The 20524-nt window shown below is 46.9% G+C and overlaps 1 protein-coding gene across 1 annotated transcript; it reads left to right on the top strand.

The window, feature by feature from the left end:
* Positions 1-965: 965 nt before the first annotated feature.
* On the top strand, positions 966-19564 carry LOC142563870 (uncharacterized). Its single transcript, XM_075674543.1, has 5 exons — positions 966-1083; positions 3506-4072; positions 6693-6764; positions 11367-11452; positions 18932-19564. The coding sequence occupies exons 1-5, from the start codon at positions 1001-1003 to the stop codon at positions 19150-19152; spliced, it is 1029 nt and encodes a 342-aa protein (XP_075530658.1). The 5' UTR covers positions 966-1000; the 3' UTR covers positions 19153-19564.
* The last annotated feature ends 960 nt before the right edge of the window (positions 19565-20524 follow it).

Genomic DNA, 20524 nt, shown 5'->3' on the forward strand with positions numbered 1-20524 from the left:
GCACTGCGCCGGGCGCGCGTCGAATGCGTCACCATCACCGCTCGATTGGTTGGGCCAGGAGAGAGAGAGAGAGACAACTTCATGTAGTCGCCTGCAGAACGACACCATGACTAAATGGCGCCGTGACGCGGGCCCTGACGTCTTCTCAGCGGGTGGTCCCTACTCAACTCCAGCGCGTGTTACTCCCGCGGTTGGTCGCCCTGTGGGGCAACGTTCCGTCGGTTTCGCTCGGCCTTTGTCTTTCAAGAGCCGCCGAGACCTGCTGGACGGCCCAGGTTTGGCTTTCGTGGTCGTAGCATTCCGCCGCAGCCGCGAGTCGCGGAGGAATCGTTGTACTTGTCGAAGCCTCATTGGGGAACTTGGTGCAATCCCATAGGATGTGCGTCAGGGTGGCCCTCTCCCGCTGGCACACGCGGCACACATCACTCACATATAATTTAGGGTATAGATGAGTCATTAATACTGGGGTGGGTAAAGAACCAGTTTGCAATTGTCTGAACAGCACCGCCTCCGCTCGGCTCAGCACAGGCCAGGAGCCATTCCCGAATTTATCACCCTCTCCGCTCGCTAACATAAGGCATCGGAGGCTTCAACTGCGTCAGTCGTCGAGAGGCCCCGTAAAAGAATGCTGTCATGCCGGTCAGAGAGCATAGTGCACCAGTACGGTGCAAGAAATAACATTTTGGCGTCGATACCCAGCCAAGCTAAATAGAAAGTAGAAATATAAAAAAGGCGGCACTGTACTTTGTCAATGAATCCATGCCAAACAGAAGGACATTTTGTTGTTATTCGCGATTTCCACCGTGGCTCAGAGATTGCTACGGCGGATCTCCCTCCAGCAATCCTATTACGAATCGCCGTGTCGGCGGATGTGCTAAACTACACATATGGCGTCTCCCTCGGACACTTCCTTCTCTTCAGCGATTCGGTCAAGGACGAGGAGTGCCGCTCTCTACTACGCCGCGCCAGCGTGTACGCGCCAGACACCGGTTTGACCGTGATGATGCCGGACGCCGACATCATGGCTATCGTCGCGAAGAAAATAGAAGAGAAAACCAGCAGCGCTGCCTCGACACCTCGCCGGTGAGCGAACTATCAGAACTGACCATGCTATAGAGACCCGCGCCGCTGAACTACGGGAACGAAACTGTGCGTGCACAGAACATTTAGACTGGGACGGCTATAGTGGCTTAGAAATGTGCTTCTGGAGAGCTGTTTCATGGCCCATGTAATCGGTACCTGTAAAGAGGCACGTTTTCCGCTATAGAAGGAGACACGCAAAAAGGAAGACACGCTGACAGTTTGCTGTGGTTCTAGACACTCAGATTCCGCCATGTTGTCGAACTCCGTCATTTTCGCGTTTTCCAGCCATTCAGGGAGGGCGCAACCGATGCAGTCAGACAATCGCAGCTCAGAAGGTGGCAGATTTGACGATGTGGCAAAAATTTACAATGTCCGAAATAGTATCACAGCTAAGAGTAGCACTATATCTACGCGGCTAGTGTCTACGTAGGCAGCGAGTGCATGGACTTGCCTAAACCCATAGGCCTTCGGCACATAAATGACCTTCTAGATATTTATATTCAGCTATCTAGCTCATCTTCGCGGCGTACGGCAGCTAATTAGGCTGCTAAAACACGTTAGAGCACAAAAAAACACCCCCGCATACACGTAATCATTCCAAAAAGGACTTGGGCCTGCTTCATATACTGGCGGATAATTTTTGTCGCAATTAACAGGAAACTACCGAGGCAACGCGAACACAAGGAAGAACGCTCCTGAAAAAAAACGTTATCGCACTCTTTTTCGGGTTAGGTTCAAGGGCATACTTAAGGAAAATGTCGAACCGAGTTAGAACGATGCATAACTTTTTCTAGAAGTCTCACGTCGTTTTCTATATGACAGTATACCATTTTGTTGCGTAGAAAAGTATAGAATTATCACCGAAGGTACCGCTGTCACTCCTCAATTTGAATCACTCGCGCCAAAACGCACGAGTTAACGTAATCTTACACGTGACCTTTATCTCTGCCGCTCTCTGTGAATCGGCCAGTGCTCAGCCGTTCCATAGTCGAACATAGAGGGCGCGATGTCGATTTTCCATTCTCGTCGTTTTCTTACTTCGAAAGCTCTTTCTTCATTACGAATGACGCATTCATTATTACTGAGTCGTTTTCTTTTATTTAGTGTTTCTTTAATATGTAAATGAGAAACATAGACATCATCCTTACAACAGCAAAATGAAACAAAATAAGTCACTGAATATTTCATTTGATTCAATTCTAGGATTTTCCGTGCTCGGGCAAAATTCAAAACCATCACGCGTGGGAGCTGAACTGATTCACTCACCCCCACCCCCCCTCCCCTTATATCTTTTCCAATAAACCGAAAGTGCCGAACTGTTTGGCGCAGTAAAAGATGTGCAACAGCTCTACAATTGCAGGTTTTCTTTGAATACCACCAGAAATTTGTTCCGCAACTATAATGCTTAGGAGCCACCTTACCCCCCACACCCCTCTCCCTTCCCCTCTGCGCACGCGCACACACGCAGAAACGCACTCACATTGGCGTCAGATGTAGGGCTGTTGTCGTGCGCCACACGAAGTCACGGCAATATTGTGGCTAGAAAATAGAGATGAATAGTGTTCTGATCAGCCTATAACCTGTGGGCGTATGGGCTTTAGCGCAGCTGCCTCCTCACAACGTTATAGATCGGCAACGAACTTTAAAGCTTATTGAGAGAGTTCAATAGCACATTCAAGCAAGACTATATAACCGTGGATGGACCGTGAATGTCATTATCAATTGTCGAAGTCGAACATCGCCCATCAAACGCTTAAACGAAGCTGCTGTAAGGCAACTAAAAATCGGAGTGAGAACTCTAAAAGAAAAAGGCTGGGTACGTGGCGAAATCCACAGCACGAGTTACAAAGACGCGTGAAAAGTAACGGAGCCACAAGTAATAAGGAGAGTCGCGTGACGCACAGATCATTTAGACTAGAGCAATAGCAGCTACACCATATAAAGTTTAAGCTTTAGTGGAACGAAATTAACCCCATGGTCTAGCAACATGGCGGCCCTCGGTAATTAATAAACACTACAGGTTTGAACGAACATCTTGCACAAGGTCACTGTTTCCCCTTTCAAAGTAAACAACTGCGCAGTTGCACTCTGTCCTCAATACACAGAAGATCAACAGATGCTGGCTGATATACTCATGCCCGCATCTACAGCCAAACGTTGTCAGAGGACATCCTACCGAACCCTCGGAGTCACTCTGAATCTAGTTCTCATGTCATTCGACTCTCACTTGTCTTGTTATAAGTACAGGCCTGCACACTAGGAAGTAGATAGAACTGCCCGTTATGTTCTTTGTCTTTCCCTTCTTTCTCCCAGCGCATAGTAGCATGCTAGAGAAATGTGCCTGACGCGCATATCTCTCTGCATCCCTTATCCTTTAACTTTTTTTTCTCTCTCTGCCTTTCGTTCGTGTTCTGTCCACCAGGAGCCCCATGCTGTCCAGGGAAGCCATCGGCAGTCGAGCCAAGGCCACAGTGCTCGCCGCGACGGGTAAAAGGTGCAGTCCCGCGCCGTCTAAGGCGTCCCGGGACTCGACCTCGGGCCGACGACCCACGGAAACGGGACAACTTAAGCGGAGCCCCGCGACTTCGGAGACCTCCCGAGGCAGGGCTTCGCCGATTGCTGGCCCCACGTCGTCCGGGAAGCCGAGTCCGACGCCGTCGAAGAATAGCGCGGTTGCGGCGTGGTCGTCACGCCCAGGTCGAAGCAGCCCGACGCCGTCGTCCAAGCGCGAAAGTCCCGTGGCGTCCAGGCAGCCCAGCCCGGTGACGTCCCAGCTCCAGATCGAGACGGTGCCGAAACAGCGCGTCAAGCCGCTTCAAGCAGGGATGTCGCCGACGCCGCCACCATCGCCGATGCACCCTGACATGCCGACGACTACGCGGAAAGCGCGCGCCACTCGTCAAGTCAGGATATCGCCTTCGATGGCAAGGGAGAAAGCCGAGCTCGACAACGTTATCAAGAACATAATGAAGACCGCGGAGGCAGAAGAGTAAGAGTTTGAAGGCCGTTTCATTGGCACACACTAATAAGAACAAGCGGTCGAAATTTCTTTGACATCAAGACGAGCCGGTGCCGAAAGTGTCGCCACCTACTTTCCAGTCTTTTCGGGCTGTTTGCGCGGGAAATGTGGCTTTTCGGTATTGTAAAACGACAACTTACCCATACAGCTGAATTTCTTTCTTTATTTAACTAAAAACAGACCCTAATCGCCTTCTCTCATAAATTACGCTTCTGTAATAGCAAAACGAGCACCCCCAACGGAACAGGCGTCGTGGTAAGCCAGAGAAGACGCGATAACGAAACGTGACATGTAGCGACGCCGTCCCGGGCGTCTCGCACCAGCTCCCATAGACGTCCAGCATTCCGGCAGTGTCTTCTCTGGCCTAGTTAATTATCTATACGTAAAAATGGACCATACATTGTGTTTTAAAAGATCCAAGCACTGAACCCGATCGGCAAGTTTCGAAAGCTTTTCCTGCACAGAAACTACCCGAGTATGAGGAAGCACTTCGCAATCCGTCATGTCACGCCGACGCGCCGGCGCTTAAGGTTTCCCGAGCGAGCTTCAACACAGAAAAAAAATTGTGGCTTTAGTTTCCTCCCATCTTGTTCATCAAATGACTGTAACAAGAGTTATGAAGGAAATTCACTAGTATTAGCATAAACTGATATATAGCTTTCGTATTTAGTGTCCCTCTAAAGGCAAACTGCAGCAGAATTTTGGGACACGCCAATAATAAGCCTAGCTTCAGATAGTGCAATACAGAGCAGCGCCGGCGCAAAACTTTACGTTTAGAAAACGAGTGCATGAGTCACAAGAGGCTCGCAAACTTAGAAGTTTTTGATACCGAAACCAATAAGAAAAGAAGCGAGCAGTTTGACAAAAGCCGCATCCATGGGACGTTATTTTCGGACAATCGCTGTTGGCAATACTATCGCCTTCACGTGACGTAGTGCTCCACCAGGCAATCAGTGCATTCGGTTTTGCGCAACCAGCCAACCAGTGTGCGCCTGATGACCGAGGCGATAGCGTTGTCGAAAGTGATCACGTTAGAATACGGCCCCCTTAGCATGCACCTTCCTTTCCCCTCTGATATTCACACTGCTCAAAGGCCACGCAGGCTTAGCCTGGACTGTTTAGGTCCTCTGCACTCAGTAGGTGAACAAATTACGTACAATCACGAAAGCGCAGGCAATTACAGGGAAAGGAGTAATGAGTCCTAGTTAATGACATACAGGTTTCTTATCATGGACGCAAGTCACTTATGCAAAGCAGCGATATATAGTACGTCTATGTAAACTGAAAAAAAAACAGCTAGAGAACTGCTCTAAAACATGCTTATTGGCCCTGCAATATAATACAATTCTATACAATATAAACGGGAATGCTAGAATGTTCGAAAACAATTATTGCAATTAAGTCTCATTTTTTTGCAGCAGCATTACTATTAGGGACAGGCATATGTAAATTTGTAACGGCGAACCAGGTATTAACCAAGATTTGCTGACCTCATTATTTATTGCTTCAAAGCTATTAGAGAAAGAGAATGAAGGCCAAGAAAAGCTATAAGCAGCAGCAGGCGGTGGATATTAACACGCTACATGATGGAGGTTTCAAGTCCTGAAGCTATAGGGCCGACGTTAGCGCTGTCTTTCAGCCGAATGCTTATTGGTAACACCTGAGAATTTCACATAGGAACATTCTAGCTCATTAGAAGGGGCTCCAGGATTCCGTTTCTCAAGCCGTTATCATACAAGGTAATATTCACCAGATTTTGCAACAGCAAGATCTCTTGGCATACATATGCTTTAAGCACGTGGACCAGCGCAGCACTGGGATTGCGGAAATGCTTCATGCTGAAAAGCAGCTCTAGCCACGCCTAATTATGCAAGCCCTTCACCACCCCTAGAAAATTGCAGCTGGTCTTCGTGTATTTTTCCCCAACTACACGTGTTTGAGTTCCTGTCCACTTTTATCACATTATAATGTTTGCTACTTGGTCGTTCTCATTCGTTTTCGTTTTCAGTTCGTCTTTCAGTTCGTTTTCAATAAACTTTCGTTAGTGTAACACCACGAACGTATGCTAACTCGCCAGCGTCTTCGTAGTCCTGGAGCGATGACGCTAAGCAGTGCGAGTGTGTTGTATGGATTAACTTGTGCGGATCCACCGGGAGAGTTCTCGGAAGGACCACTGACCTGAGGTGGACTTAATTAGGCTGTTCATGACGAAAATGAAAATCCGATGGTAGTGGTGATAGGAATAACAGCAATGATGACAATTACAAAAAAAAAAACGACAGCTTTGATATTCCCCCTTATGCAATTCGCTAACTTCGTTCGTTTGTTCGTATTCTTCGCATGGAAATGCCGTCCACGGTATCGTTGTCGGCCAAAAAAAATATCTTCGAGATTCCCAAAAGAATCTCGAAGATATTTCGAAAAGGGGCATTTAACGTACAGGATCGGGAGATCGCATACATAGAAGCGTTTCATTAGCGATAATTCACAACGAATCGTGAGCAAGTGACGCTCGAGTATGGTGTACAACGTACCACCTGTCGACTCGCATCCGGAAAGCTTATGATGTCTAACTTTCTTTTATTTCCAGGAGAGAAGAGAGCCGTGCCCAGCCAGTTCTCACCGATGCCCTCGTGGCTACCATTCTCGCATCCGAAACAAGGTTCGTAACATCGACGCTTAATCGACCACGCTGCTTGATCTGCCACCTGCATGCCGCCATGATTAACATTTGCTGTTGCCCGATTCCCTTTGCCGACTTTTGTACAAACACTGCAGCAACCTCACCAAGTAGGACTCTCTCATTGCCACGGTATTGCGTTCTATTCTGATATCGCTGGGGTAAAAAAAAAAAGAAACAAAGTGAGTTCTTGCCAACGAAAGGGCTACCCTGCGAAGCACTTCCTTGGCGGTTTAGTGGGGATAAAAGCAAATTTTACCGGCTAGCTGTACCAGAAGATTCTCGATATCGTTATGAAGTTTTATTTCCGTATTCATAACAGTTTCCTTTTTTGCCTCTAAGCTTTCTTGAATACAACAAGTAGTGTTCCTGTGCACATAAAGGATCACACTGTCTGTTTATAGCGTTCATTAATTGAAGCGCAGTGTCGCCGCCTCCACTGCAAAATGCGCATGCGCTTCAAGAACGCTCGATCTTCCATGACTGTTACGACAAAAAGTTGCTGGATAAGCACACCTTCACTTGAGCGCACTTGATCAGACCCCGAGCGTACTTGCGTATAAAATTTTCGCTAAGGAATTCCCGTTCAAGATCACTGAAAGGAAACAACCGTTTTAGTCGAGAGGCAGCGTTGTCGTACAACCCTGCCATAGAGTTAATTAATGTATAGGCTCCCCTAGCGCATGCAGAAACAGTACCCTGCTCGAGGCCTCGGTCTTAATGGTTGACGTTACTTAAGCTGCAGTTGAGAATAGTAAAACACGGGTTGAGCATTGGTGGCGTAAAGGCACAGAACACGCAGCATGAAAAGGCGTTTTCTTTCGTGAAATAAATTTCTTTCAGATTGGATTGTTAACACCAACCACGAATCTTAAGGGCAGATAATTAAAGCAGAAGACATGCGAAATTAACTGGCTTGGTGACACATAAACCACCACCCTGTATCGAAACGTGACATCAGCCTGTATCGACCTTCGTGATATCCACCTCTTTGAGCCGACTTGGAGCGTCGGATGGAATAACATTCTACGACAAGCGGGTTAGCATGATATTTCGTGACAGGTAGGCCTCGAGGTCGCTTGGTTAGCCAAGTTGGCAGCATTCATCGCGCTTGAAATGTGGATGTTCCTAAAGGGGCTCTCGGGTTTGTTTTCCAAAGGTACTTTTAAAGTGGAAATTTAAAACTTAGGGTGTTTTGTCTGAAACTGCGTTATTTAACATGATGTGGCGACTGTGCACTGTGTAAACATCTAGCTGGTTTATGTATTATTTGGAAGTTTTATTGATTACGTTTGCCATGCAAGACCACGTGCGCATTTTCGTGCGTAATGTTGCTTTATGCTCCCCGTTCTTTTGTTGCTGACCTTGTTTCCGGGTGATGGAGGCAATCAAACTGCCGCCGTAACGCAGCTCTTTTTCTCGTCGCATCTGGCCACTTATATAAATTGTCAAATAAACTCAAACTGAAGCTCACACCTGGAGCGTCCGTTGGGGCATTTGGCATACAAGATAGGGAACGTAGAAGCGTATTATTCCCAGCCATTTCTTTGGGTAGTTTGGTGGTTCCAAGCGAAATTATGTCTTCATTTGCCACTCCCTCAGCTATTGATTCATTCTTTGTCGTAGAACAGGCGCTGGCAGGTTTTGAGAACCATAGCGATCCACTCCAGCTAGATTTTACACCTGCCTTCAGCGTCCTCTTTGATCAGTGTTTCATACACACATCAACGAGCCCTAGAAAAGGAGTTATTGCCTATGACGTCATGGTAGTGAGGAGTATTTCTTTTTTTTTTTTTTTGCAAAGTGAGCAATGCCATAAAGGTGAAAGTGGGATTATCGCCAATGCTTCCGTGCCGCAGTTCTCCGTTAATTTTATGCGCTGTCAGCTACGTAATGGCATTGGGTCTCCTGAAATGCGGGGTTTCGCGTTGCTACCGAAGACGCTATGCGATGTCAGCTTACAATACAAAATACATGTTTACCTAATAATACCTTTGATTCGCTTCTAGCACCACATGATTTATTTATTTACTTATTTACTTAATTACTTACTTACACTTACTTGCCTTACTTACTTTTACTTACTTATTTATTATTTTAATTACTTACTTACTTATTAGCTACTTATACTTTACTAACTTACTTATGCAGGTCAGCGGAAAGCGAGAATATTTACACCACACTTCGCAGGAGCGCCCGCAGAGATCCGTAAGAAACTTTCATTAACAACTCGCACGTAGAAATTAGGAAGAGCAGTTACGATACAAAGGTAGAACTTGAAGGAACGGACTGGGGAAGGCGGGTGGGAGTTCTTGAAATTTTGTTCCTTACGGTCTCTCTGTCATTGTGCGTAACGCTGTACCGATGTATACATGGGGGAAAGGGAGCAACTTCAATCTACGACTTACCGGCGTTTTTTTTTTCCTTCTGCTCAGCCATGTGCTTATATATGCATATCTGAAATAAAGACTCAGACTCAAACAATCATATACGAATAAAACAGACAGTGCCGCCAGAGAAAACATGGGGGAAATTAAGAGGAAGCTTCAGCTCGGGGGCTCCCATCAAATTAGATGAGAACGAAGAAATCGTTTTTTTTTTTTTCGGCAACCACTTACCAAATCTGGCGAGCTGTGTAGCATTTAAAAGAAAAAGTAAAAATCTAGGCACAGCAGCAAGCGGGATTGTGATTTATGCTTTTAATTTTTAAAATAAAAGAATGTTCGAAATTACAAACTTTCAAAATTGTTTATATCACATATGCAACAGTAAATGACCCAAAAAAAACGAAATCACAATGAGGTAAACTGCATCTAATAATACGTATAAAGCGGACAAAATTGATGTAATATACACCGCTATGAAATATACCATTTTTATCTCAGTAACAATTTTGTAAAACAGATGTAAACATTTAATTAACAAATTCACGTAAGCTGCAAATTCACATATAAAATTTGTCCGCTCTCTGCTTTAGATTCTCTAGCAAATGCACTTTACAAAACAGCGATATCTGTATTTTCGAGCAGGGCTACGCACTTGCAAACTTTGTGCTGCTATTTCATTTTTCTAGGCATCGAAGTTGTCAGCCATTTGTTTTAAAAAATCTAGGGCTAAGTCAAATGTTTTGCTTCATACAGTGACTAGAATTTAATTTTGGCTCTAAAACGCAACAAATTTCATTCATATCCGTCAAGGGTCCTCTCATAAAAGCGCTCCTCTGTTTTACATGTGTTTGAATAGATGGCATCGGAGCTGCAGGGGCCCGAGCTAAAGCTTCCTCTTAATTGCTATGTATAATAGAAATGTGGAAACAACAAGGAAAATGATAGTGAAAACAGACCTTAAGACGGCGTCCCACAGGTAGAAGCCGAACTCGCATTTAAGCATTCGGTTCTTTACCAATTCAGCTACCGCGTGGCGGCCATCTTGCTGTTCGCATACCTATGTATTTCTGTGCATGCTTACAAGATTATCCCTGGGAGTGTTAGCTAGCGCGACCTACGGCCACGGTGCCGGATCTGCAACATCGTTTATACAGCAGGCGCCACCTAGTAGTTGAGTTTAGGAGCAGGCAGTTGGGTTAAGATCGCCAGTTCGAAACTGAGAATTTTAAAAGCGAGTAAGGGCGCATTCAGGTGAAAGATGTTCTGACTTTTATGTTCGTGAGATTTTTTTTTCTTCTCAAGTAGGGATGAAATGTGCGAAAATGCAAGAAAATCTGCGATGCCAAAGTGACACCTGCGCTGTGAGCATGCAATTTAAGAAAGCAAGTTTGTCGTTCATTTTCACCGCTATAATAGGCAGCATTCAAGAGTTTTTGCCTGACCGTATAAGTTATTCCTGTTTATGGAATACGGGAACGTCCACCACTGAGGAGGATGGCGATATAGCAGCGCCGATAGGGACAATTGGGGTGGTTCGTTCTACTGGAAAATGTCAAGAAAATGTTTTTTTTTTCTTTCATGCTGCTATCATCGAATAATTTTTTTTCAAGCCACCATACACATTGAAAATACATGCTGTTGCCGAAGCTTTTACATCGACAAACTAGCAGGGGGAAGGGAACACCACCAAGCTGCGGCTTAGAGTCTTTTTATCCCTTCTTCTCGGCCATTACCTATGTATGCATGTCTGGAATAAAGAATCAGACACAGACCACCATATACGAATAATATATACAGTGCGGCCAGGGGAAGCGTAGGGTAAGTTAATTAAGAGCATTAGCCTCTCCATTAAGAGCTCTCCATTGTGATAATAGCCTTGCAGGCTCCTGTTGAACTCAGCCCGAACAGGCGGTGCCACCATTTATTGCTGCTGCTTTGGTACATCTCCAGTATTCTGTAAATTATGATACCAGGGTCCTTCAATACTCTCCTGAACGGCCCTAGTAATAGCACGTTTGCGGACAATCCCAAACTGTTGCTTTTGTCTCCTAAGAAATGTGCAGGAACCTTGTACTGGATAATCTGCAAGTCCAGGCTGATCCATCATCATTTATGTAGTGCCCCTTTAAGTTGTATTGAGTTGAAAAATGACGTCTTCAGTCCGAAGGCTAGATCATATGTGTCCGACCTGTTGCAGAGTCAAGTTCATCGTGAGGACATGCTGTTCACTCCTCCTCCTGGGCTTGGCTGTGGTGTTCGTCGTCCTGACTATCATATACGGAAGTGAGATGCTGCTACTCACTCTTTTCCCTTTGTGCATGTGCGTCCCTGTTTGTGCGTGCACGAGCTTGTTTACAATCAGTGCTTGACGATAAAGGCCAATGATCCGGTAAAAAAGATTACCAGGCACTGATCTCTGGAACTGAATCAAACGAGCCCGGAAAAGAAGCGACATGTGCGTTTTACTTAAATCTCTCGCATACTTCTAAGTGATGCTTGGTTGCCAGCGTCCGGCGTGGCAATCATGCGCGCGCCCTAGTCTTCTGATGCAAAACGTGTAAACGGAGAGAGGGAAAGCGGATTTACCATGAGCCCTTAATTACAGGCGAGCCACAGTATCGAAGTGGCACTCCACGCATATACGCGTAGTGCATCGCCTATTCGCGACACCAAGTAAATGCTCGCTACCTGGCGGCCGCGCCGAGAAACAGTCGATCCAGGTTCAGGTTTGAAACGAAGGAGGGTATCCTATCACGACGTGCTCTCAATGCCTTGTACTCAAATCGTCGCGATGCCACGGTGCACAAGATCAAAAATGAAAAAAAAAAGGAACGGATGTCGAAATATTTTTGTTGTGTACTACCAGGCGTGTCATCGCGGTCGAAAGACAGCAATGTACGATTTCTAGAAAGCGATGCGCTTTCTAGAAAGATTTCTAGAAAGCGCATCGGAGAGCGACTTCGGTAAGAAACGTCCGCATTGTGAAAAGGCGACTGATACTATATCGGTATCGAAACACTTCAGCCGGGTTGACTTCTTTGTTCCCGGGGAGCACACCATTGCTTTCTTTTTGGCAACATTTTTTTTATTTGCTGGCGTTTGAAATCGCGGAGTGTACTTTGTTCAGGCATGCGATTTGATAAATTACTGTGATGTACGCTTAAGCTTCATTTGGTTTTTGTTCGATTGCAGTTTTCTGCCCCAGCATTAGTGCTACTAATCCTTGAAGCAGCAGGAGTACTCTTGCTAATGCACATTTGTCTGCAGCCGCTGTAGTAGGAATAACTGCCTCGAAAGGTTCGAAGTTGAACGTGACAGATGTTACGCCGAGAAGCGACATATCATTTGATAGCGTGCTTTAGTATAGCGGTACAAGCAGAAGGAGCTGTTTTATCATTCAAAGCGGTGAGTTGCCAGTTTATTCGCTCACAAGAAATTTAGAAATCGAATTGCAAACAGCGCTCGATCGGTGCAGCTTTGGAGCGTTCGACTTGCGCTAGTTTGCTTTCCGAAACTATGCACACGGTTAAATTCCATTATAACTGGTTCAATTCGTTTCCAAGTCGTGCTTTTACACTAGTACAACTGGCTTTACCAAAAGAAAACCCTCGCTAATTTTTGGAAACTCGTTGGAAGAAGCACAACTTGGTCCGCTTTGTTGTCATTTGCTTTTCATGTTTCAGCGGGTTTGAGAAATGTGTTCCCAAGCCCGGACCCCACCTCGACCACTGCGTACTGCGAGCATAAGCTCGCATACGGATGCAGACGAGGCTGCGAGCATAAGCCAATCATCGGATGCAGACGGCCTTATCACACGTACCAGCTAACTATAAAACGAAGGTGCACCCCGACTCACAAACGGAACTCTCATTTGTTTTTATACCAAGACACTGACCTGGTAACTTTGCAGTTCTTAGCCTCGTTCTATCAGTGCAGAACATCCGTATATACCGCAACTTCTGAAAGTGCGACAGACGTTACTGCCTACATATTGTGAGCGGCCACGCGTGATATGGAGTAACACGAGCCGCGGTGTAGAATTGCCCATGAAAGTCGAAAACAGTCATGTATCGTACCTGTAGCAGTGGGGCAACGTCGCGAACAAGTGCCTGCAAATTTCGGAGGTGGCCACGCACAAACACTTCCTTTCTTTTGTTCCTCCTTCTCTCTTCAAAGGCTCCTCCGTCTTTAAAAAAAAATCTGGCGCGACTGGCTGAGCAAGCTGGACGTTTGCACGCACAGCGCAACTGTTTCAGCGATTTCAACCATTTTGCAGGACGAACTACGGTAGAAAACAACTAGCATACTTAGTCCCATCCTTCATAAATGCACATCCTAACACGATCACTATAGCGCAGAACTTCAGATCATTAAACTGCTTTAAAAGTGCCATGAAAAAATATTTGCTTTCCCTTTCTGATTGACATTGTGCTAATTGGTTTTTGTGTGTTTTACGTACAATTATTTTAAGTGCGTTTCATTTTGTGCTTGTAAATATATAAAGTTTTTTTTCGTGTTCATATTACTCTGTTGATCCTAAACTATCTCTACTTGGAAAGTTGTATAGTGATTGTTGAATTTAATGCTCGTATGTTTGCAATGTATGCTATGTATGTCTAATCCACGCTATTCATATGTGTGTATACTATCTGTATGTTATATGCTACCGCACTGTTGAGCAATGTATGGGTGACAGGGCCTTAGTCAGGCAGACAATGTACTGCCTTTAGCCTTGCCATCCAAGACCTTCACTGTGTCTAAATCAATGCTGCATAAATAAAAATAAAAAAAATTTCGTCGCTGAAATTCTTCAGACCGATCAGAATGAGGTGACTGGCAGCAAGGACTCTTTCGGATTCCACGAAACACCTCGATTCGACGCCACAAAAGAGAAACGTGACCACGCGGTCACGTTTTTCTTTTGTGGCATCGAACACCAAGCGAAAGAACCCCCGTGAACCTGGATGCCGTATACTCATCTTTGTTTACTTACACAGTGTCGCCAGCTCAAGTAGCGGATATTGGAGTTGCCAATAGAGGCGCCATTGATAGCCACCTAGCGGGTGCTTGCGAAAGTACGCCTGGCATCCAGCCGCAGACGACAGCGCTTTGCAGCAAGGATGGCTGAAGTCCGCCCTTCATTCGGGTAAAACCGCTACTTCACCGGTGACAGTTGCAGGAAAGGCGCAGGCCTCTATGAGAGCGAACATATACATGATGTTACCGGGATTCGGGACAAACCAGTCCGCATACATGCCGCGTGCGTCCTGCAGACAAGCGCAACGATGCCGTTATACGACGTGGGGCTAGTGTTAAGTAGCCGCTTCGTTTTGTTGAATGCGATGTTTTATTCGTTATTTTTATTCTACCCTTGCCGTAATGCAGTTTCTCCACCTTAATAATACGTACACGTCGTTGGCGCAGACTTATATATGAAACGACTCGGCACGGTGCAATGCCGGCACACATTGTTGTGACCTTTTTTTCTACGGCTAAATACAGGCGACATCGCCGAATAAGTGCCGTCAAAGTCACCTCAAGAAGAACGATTACGAATTTGTTAATGAAAATGCTTACACAAGTCAGCGAAGTCATCAAAGGCACGAGGGAATAAACGTGCGAGTTAGCGCTGTCCTGCCGATGCAACTCCGCTACGCACGTCAACGAACTGCCCTTCCCGCTGCAGTTTTCGCAATGCAAAGTTTTCTCAGTGACCTTATTGGAAACGCGCAAAGCTAAAGCCTTACCAACTTATGAGTACACTGTTTCCGATTGCTACAGAAGAAATAAGACGCACGATATGTTTAATGGCGAAGCCTCGCCGGCCAAGATGGCTGGCGCAGGCGGCAATGCCGGCTTCAGTCTTTTGCGGCGTAGGCATTGCGTTCCTAAGCCCCAAAAGATGAGAATTCAATTGAGTAGAAGTCGCACGCGCGAAAAGCCACTCTGCGTGGTAAGTCTGCTCCGGTAGCATCAAGGTACAACGACTTCACAAACATGACGAGAATTTTCCTGTGAAAATCGAACAACGTCATGTGCAGCAGCTAGCAGCAATGCTAGCCCTGGCATGGCTGCGTCTTTTCTAACACATTTCCCAAGCAACCACAGTATCCTCGGGCGAAACGACTAAAGCTGTTAAAGGAGCAGTCACCTGTAATCATTCCGATAAAAGGAAACGTGATCTAACACTGTACAAACAAGGCGTGGCGAGAACCTCGTATTTAAAAAAAAATAGAAATTCTGCCTGAAGCAACTAGCAACCGTTCAACATGGGCAAGGCCACGCAAGAAGTAGATCCAAAGACACGAAGCGCGTGACAGCTGGTGCGATGACTTAATGAGCCGCATAATACCTACAAGATCTGTTCTTGCAAGCCTCAGCGGCTTCAACACATAGCCCGATGCGCTCGTGCTCTTCTACACTCGCGCAGCCTAGTAAGAGCAACACAGTTGTAAGGGTTGGCGTCTGACACCACGTGGCGACAGGTCATTCAACCTACCCTCTGAGCCGGAGCCTACGGGCGACCTCATCCCCTTCACCTCTCATGGTCGTGGGACCGTGGGTGCTACCTCATCCCCTTCACCTTCTCTCGGCCGGACCCCACGGCGCCGGAGAGATCATTCACCCGACCTTCTCCCCGGATTCGTCGAAAAGAGGATCGACTTCTCCTCCCCGTGCTCGGTATTGCAGGAGGAGGGGCCCTCTCTCGGTGCCTGTCACGTGTCATCGACGGAAGCAATTAAGATCCCGCCCACACTTCTAGAGAGCCTATTTAAGGGGCTCCGAAATGTACTTTTGATGTACTTCATACTTCATACTTCATGCTCTTCTTATTTTCTTTCAACTACCTTTGAACAAACAGTGCAAGTTTCGCACTAGCAAATCGTCTCGCCCCTGCTTGGTCGCCGTGATCTACCGGACGCCGGCAGCTCGCCGACGACGCCACGCTACCCAATAAGTAATGTCGGTCGAGCTTAGATAGGCAGGCGCCGCTACTTCTCGGCAGCAGTACGGTACGCTACCCTGGAGTACGCAACACAGTGAAGAAGCCGCAAACGGTATGGGCGGGAAAGCGGCATTCCGCGTCTAAGCGAAATACCTTGTACCCGCACTGCAGCACCGCGGACAAACAACCAAAACAGGGGTATACACCGGGACCAAGTTCATCACTTACTCGTGCAAGCATGATCGACTGCAACAAACGCCGAGATGACGAAAGAAAGCGCGATGGCAAGGAATCGCCCGCCGAACCATGGCTCACCGTCGGCGATCCGTTGCTGCCGCCCATGAAATGTTGCGGGGAACGATGGAAACCGTATCGCCAGCAGACTTCTGCACGTACTTTGGCACTGCACCGAGCGAAAAGATTGTTCATCGGCATGCCTTGAAGCTTTGGCTACTACGCGCGTGAGACGGGTGTCGCTTATTTCGTTCCGAAAACGTGGATCAAACAGATAAGCACGAGTAACGATGCAGAAAAGTACGGGGGACTACGGTCCTCCTCTCGAGAGTGCGCTTCGATAGGTCGCTAGCTAAAGCCACTCAGTACCGCTACCAGTGGCGCGTACATTGGCGCATATATGTGACCACACTCGGACTGACTTGCCGTAGTAGTTTATATAAGCGGCTATATGGCGTTGCGCCGCGAGGCTCGAGGTCGAGGGTTCGATCTCGGCCGCGGCGGCCGCATTTTGATGGGGGCCCGAAACTACGGTACGCCTCACAATCATGCCGTAATTTTGGCACGTAAAACACCAGAATTTACTTAGAAATTTCGACTCGGTCTGGACGCTAGCGATACCGTTGAAGATTAAGACTGCTTAAGTTCTAAATCCCGTAATTAAGGATGCTCCACTCCACATAACCGCGAATATTGCATTCGAAAATTCTTGTGGGCCTTCGGAGCTTACGTCGGAAAAGCTGACGCAGTTATCGATGCATATATATGTATGGGGAAGATATCTGCGAAACATTATTGCGATAGCATTTATACGGACACTCAGGCGCATTTTTTTTCCGTCGGCGTCACCGTGCTTTTTCGCATAAAGTCCAAGGGCAATAACACCGTCGCCGCGCCTTATCCCTTTGTGGTACAGTGGTACAAATATGTACCACTTTTTGGGCACGTTTCAAATGCCCGTAATGAAATAACTGTTCAAATTGGAGCCAATCTTACTAGTGCTGTCATCTACCAAGGCATTTAGAAAGCTTTATGGGCGCTTTTATTGCATTCCGTCATGTGGCGCGAAGAGTAACTTAGTTTTTGCAAATGTCTTCATTGCAGTTCAGTACGTGCTGCTGTGGCGTGGGAAAAACTCACTCAAAACGCTGCTTCAACATGCCTAATAAGTGCCTCCTTTAACCCGTTCACTAAATGGAACCTAGTGATTCATCTGCAACCATATACATACATTGAGGGCGCCCTAATTGTTCACCGTTTTGAATTGTCTGTTCTGGGCTCGCTTTTGGCTGGGGTTGTTAGGCCTAAGTGGACGGCTATTTCACCGGTCAAATCGCACAGGCCGTGCATTTGCATTCTTTCTGAAAGCGGAGGTAATAGCAAAGGATTGTCGCCCGTAAAGGCAAGAAGGCGACGGCAAGCATATGGTAGGAGTTCCTGACGACATCAGACTTCTCAGCCGAGATCGTCACCCGTAGCGGTCGGCCTGTCGACAGAGGTGTAGGTGGGGCTCCATGACACAGCGGCAAGTTCGAACGAGCTTTCTGTGCAGCAAATGCCAAATTCCGCTTTGTGTCGAATGTTTTTAGCCATTCCAGAAGTGAACAGCAGCATTGACTTTGTAAATATCGTTCCTGTTACACATTGTCTCTTCATTTTAGACCGCCTGCGGACAGCGGTACAAATGTGTACCACATTTCATTTCTTCTAGTAAAGTCAGTGGTACATATATGTACCACTTTTCTTTCGAGAACTGCTGCACCATGTTTCTTGAAAAACGTGTCAAACATTTTCTTTTGCCCTGATGAATGTTATTCTTCAGATTTTATGAACGAAATTTCAAGGAAAAAGTAGCACCTCACAAAGGGTTATGCTGTATGTGCGAGTGAAATCACGCGAGTGGAGCCGACGATCGCGACTTAATCTAGGGTGCGCGAGGGAGGAAGGCAGAGAGAAAACGCGCCGTCTTCCGTCGCGTGACAGTCCGTGGGGATATGGGAGAGAGGGAGAGAGAATCGGCGTTGAGCTCCGGCAGCAGCTGCACATTTCGCAAAAGCTGTTTCACGTGCTGCGACTGGAACGACGAAAATCGGTGCAATCGCACGCGTCGCAATGCTAAAAATCGCATTGCGACGCGTGCGACTGCGCCGATTTTCATCGTCCCAGTCGCAGCATGTGAAACAGCCTTTAAGTCGCGGCGCGCGGTCGCACGCTCCGGATCTTGAAAGCTTTCTGCAGACGGCTCATACTTTTGTACGTGCTGTTTCCTCGCCGCTGTTGCCGTTGAAGCGATAGACAGCATGAAGGCCACTTCGCTCGCTGCTGCTGCTGCGCTTGCTCACGCCAGCTTTTTGACAACGAGTGTCCGCGGTCATCGAGTGTGGTGTGTTCATGTTTGCCTGTGTGCGCTGACACGCCGCTTGTTATTTCAGTTAGTAAGCGAATGTTTTCAAGTTTATACGGCCGTTAAAACTACTAACCTTACTTCGAATAATTGTCTACTAATTTGCTATCGCAATCGATGCTCCGCCTTTCGGGCGAAACTGTGACTTTTATTCCTTCCCTCCTCGCGTCCAACGCAGATCGCGCACTGATGAACTACGGCGCCGGTGTGGCTCCACACAAGATACAGGCGCACAATCAGAACGGCACGCTGGTCGACGATCCGCATGCCCCCGGTAACCTTCGAAGCGACGGCGTCGACCCCGTCTCGCACGCTTCTCTGCAGGATCTCTCCAGCGTCGGCAAGCGCACACTCTCCTGTTCTTGTCTGTGGTGTGCCCAAAGAAACTGTGTGCCCTAGGTTAAGATTGGACTTGTCCCTCGGGCTATATTAACTTTGCATTTTATCTAAAAGTAACAAGCTGAGACTCCGCCGCACTCGTGGCACACTCACCACGCAGTGCGCATATGAGTGTGGCCTCTGAGATTGCAGTGACAATGTCGGAGGCCACAATATAAGCAGGCACCAGCCTCTGAAGAGTTTTCCGCAGTCCGTGCGTCAATGTTCAAGTTCCTCCCAGTGATCGTTATGATCGCAGCTATAGCCGTTTGCTTTGCCCTGCCATGCCCTCCGGACTCAAGTCTGTCAAGCGCGATATGGACGCCGCATGACAAAAAGTGGTCTGTAGCCTCCGAGATGAAGTGGCGCATTGCCAAATCTCGGAGGACATCAAGGGGCGAGACTCTGGCACTCGCAGTCAGTGAAACGTCGAAACGGCCGTGCTGCAGACAGCGAAGAGTTGAGGGGTCCAACAGAGATCCAAGAACCACGAGAATTTTCTTTGTAAAGCAGCCAAAGTGACATTAATATGCAAAAGGGCAGCTGCGAGTGCTGGGGGAAGCAGCCCAGATGCACTAAGCAAGCGCCTAACATATGACATGAGATAACATAAATCAACTATTCCTGCAAATAAAGGTGCTTCCAGGCCTATTAAAAAGGGGCTGTTGCTCACGCCGTGCGCACTCCGGTGTCATCTTTAAGGCTGTGCCACACTGTACACTCGCAGCTTGAAAATACGTGTAAACCTACCGGTGCTACGCGAAATTATATTGTCACCATAGTAATTTACCTCGTAACAAGCTAACATTTCAGTAAATTTCAGAAAATAGTTAACGAAAGCGCACGTAGGCCTTTTTTTTTTTACTGCTCCGTCGTATCGCTCTTAAAATTAATTTGACTCTTCACTCTTGCAACGGGAATGAATGCCTCGCGATGTAGCTGTTGTAGGGAGCACCCTGAAACGAAACAGCACATCATAAGCTATAGAGTACTGCAGAAGTACTCAACGTGCGGTAAACTTCAGGATATGAGAAGCTTACGCTGCGCGCCCGCTAATTACGGGTCAATAACGGCATGCGCGTTATAAAGATGGCATAGCATTTTGGACCGGAATGTAGCGACCACAGAGTTTTCAAAAAGAAATAAAATGCAAGCAATAAAGATGACGATTACTGTTTGAGCAGAAGATGCCCCCACAAAAGCTCTAAACTATTTTTAGAACCTATCATTCACCCGAGAGCAGAAGAATGCCTCAAAGCGAGTGATTTTTCATCCTTTGACAATTACTCCACCTTTAACATTTTGATAGTCGGATTTCCCTCCCGTGAAACGAGCCCTTAGGCCCAAGAGTTTTCCGCCTAACAGCTTGGCTGGGAGTAGTCACAGATATCAT

This window comes from Dermacentor variabilis, chromosome 11 (assembly GCF_050947875.1).
Source record: "Dermacentor variabilis isolate Ectoservices chromosome 11, ASM5094787v1, whole genome shotgun sequence".
NCBI classification, from domain to species: Eukaryota; Metazoa; Arthropoda; class Arachnida; order Ixodida; family Ixodidae; genus Dermacentor; species Dermacentor variabilis.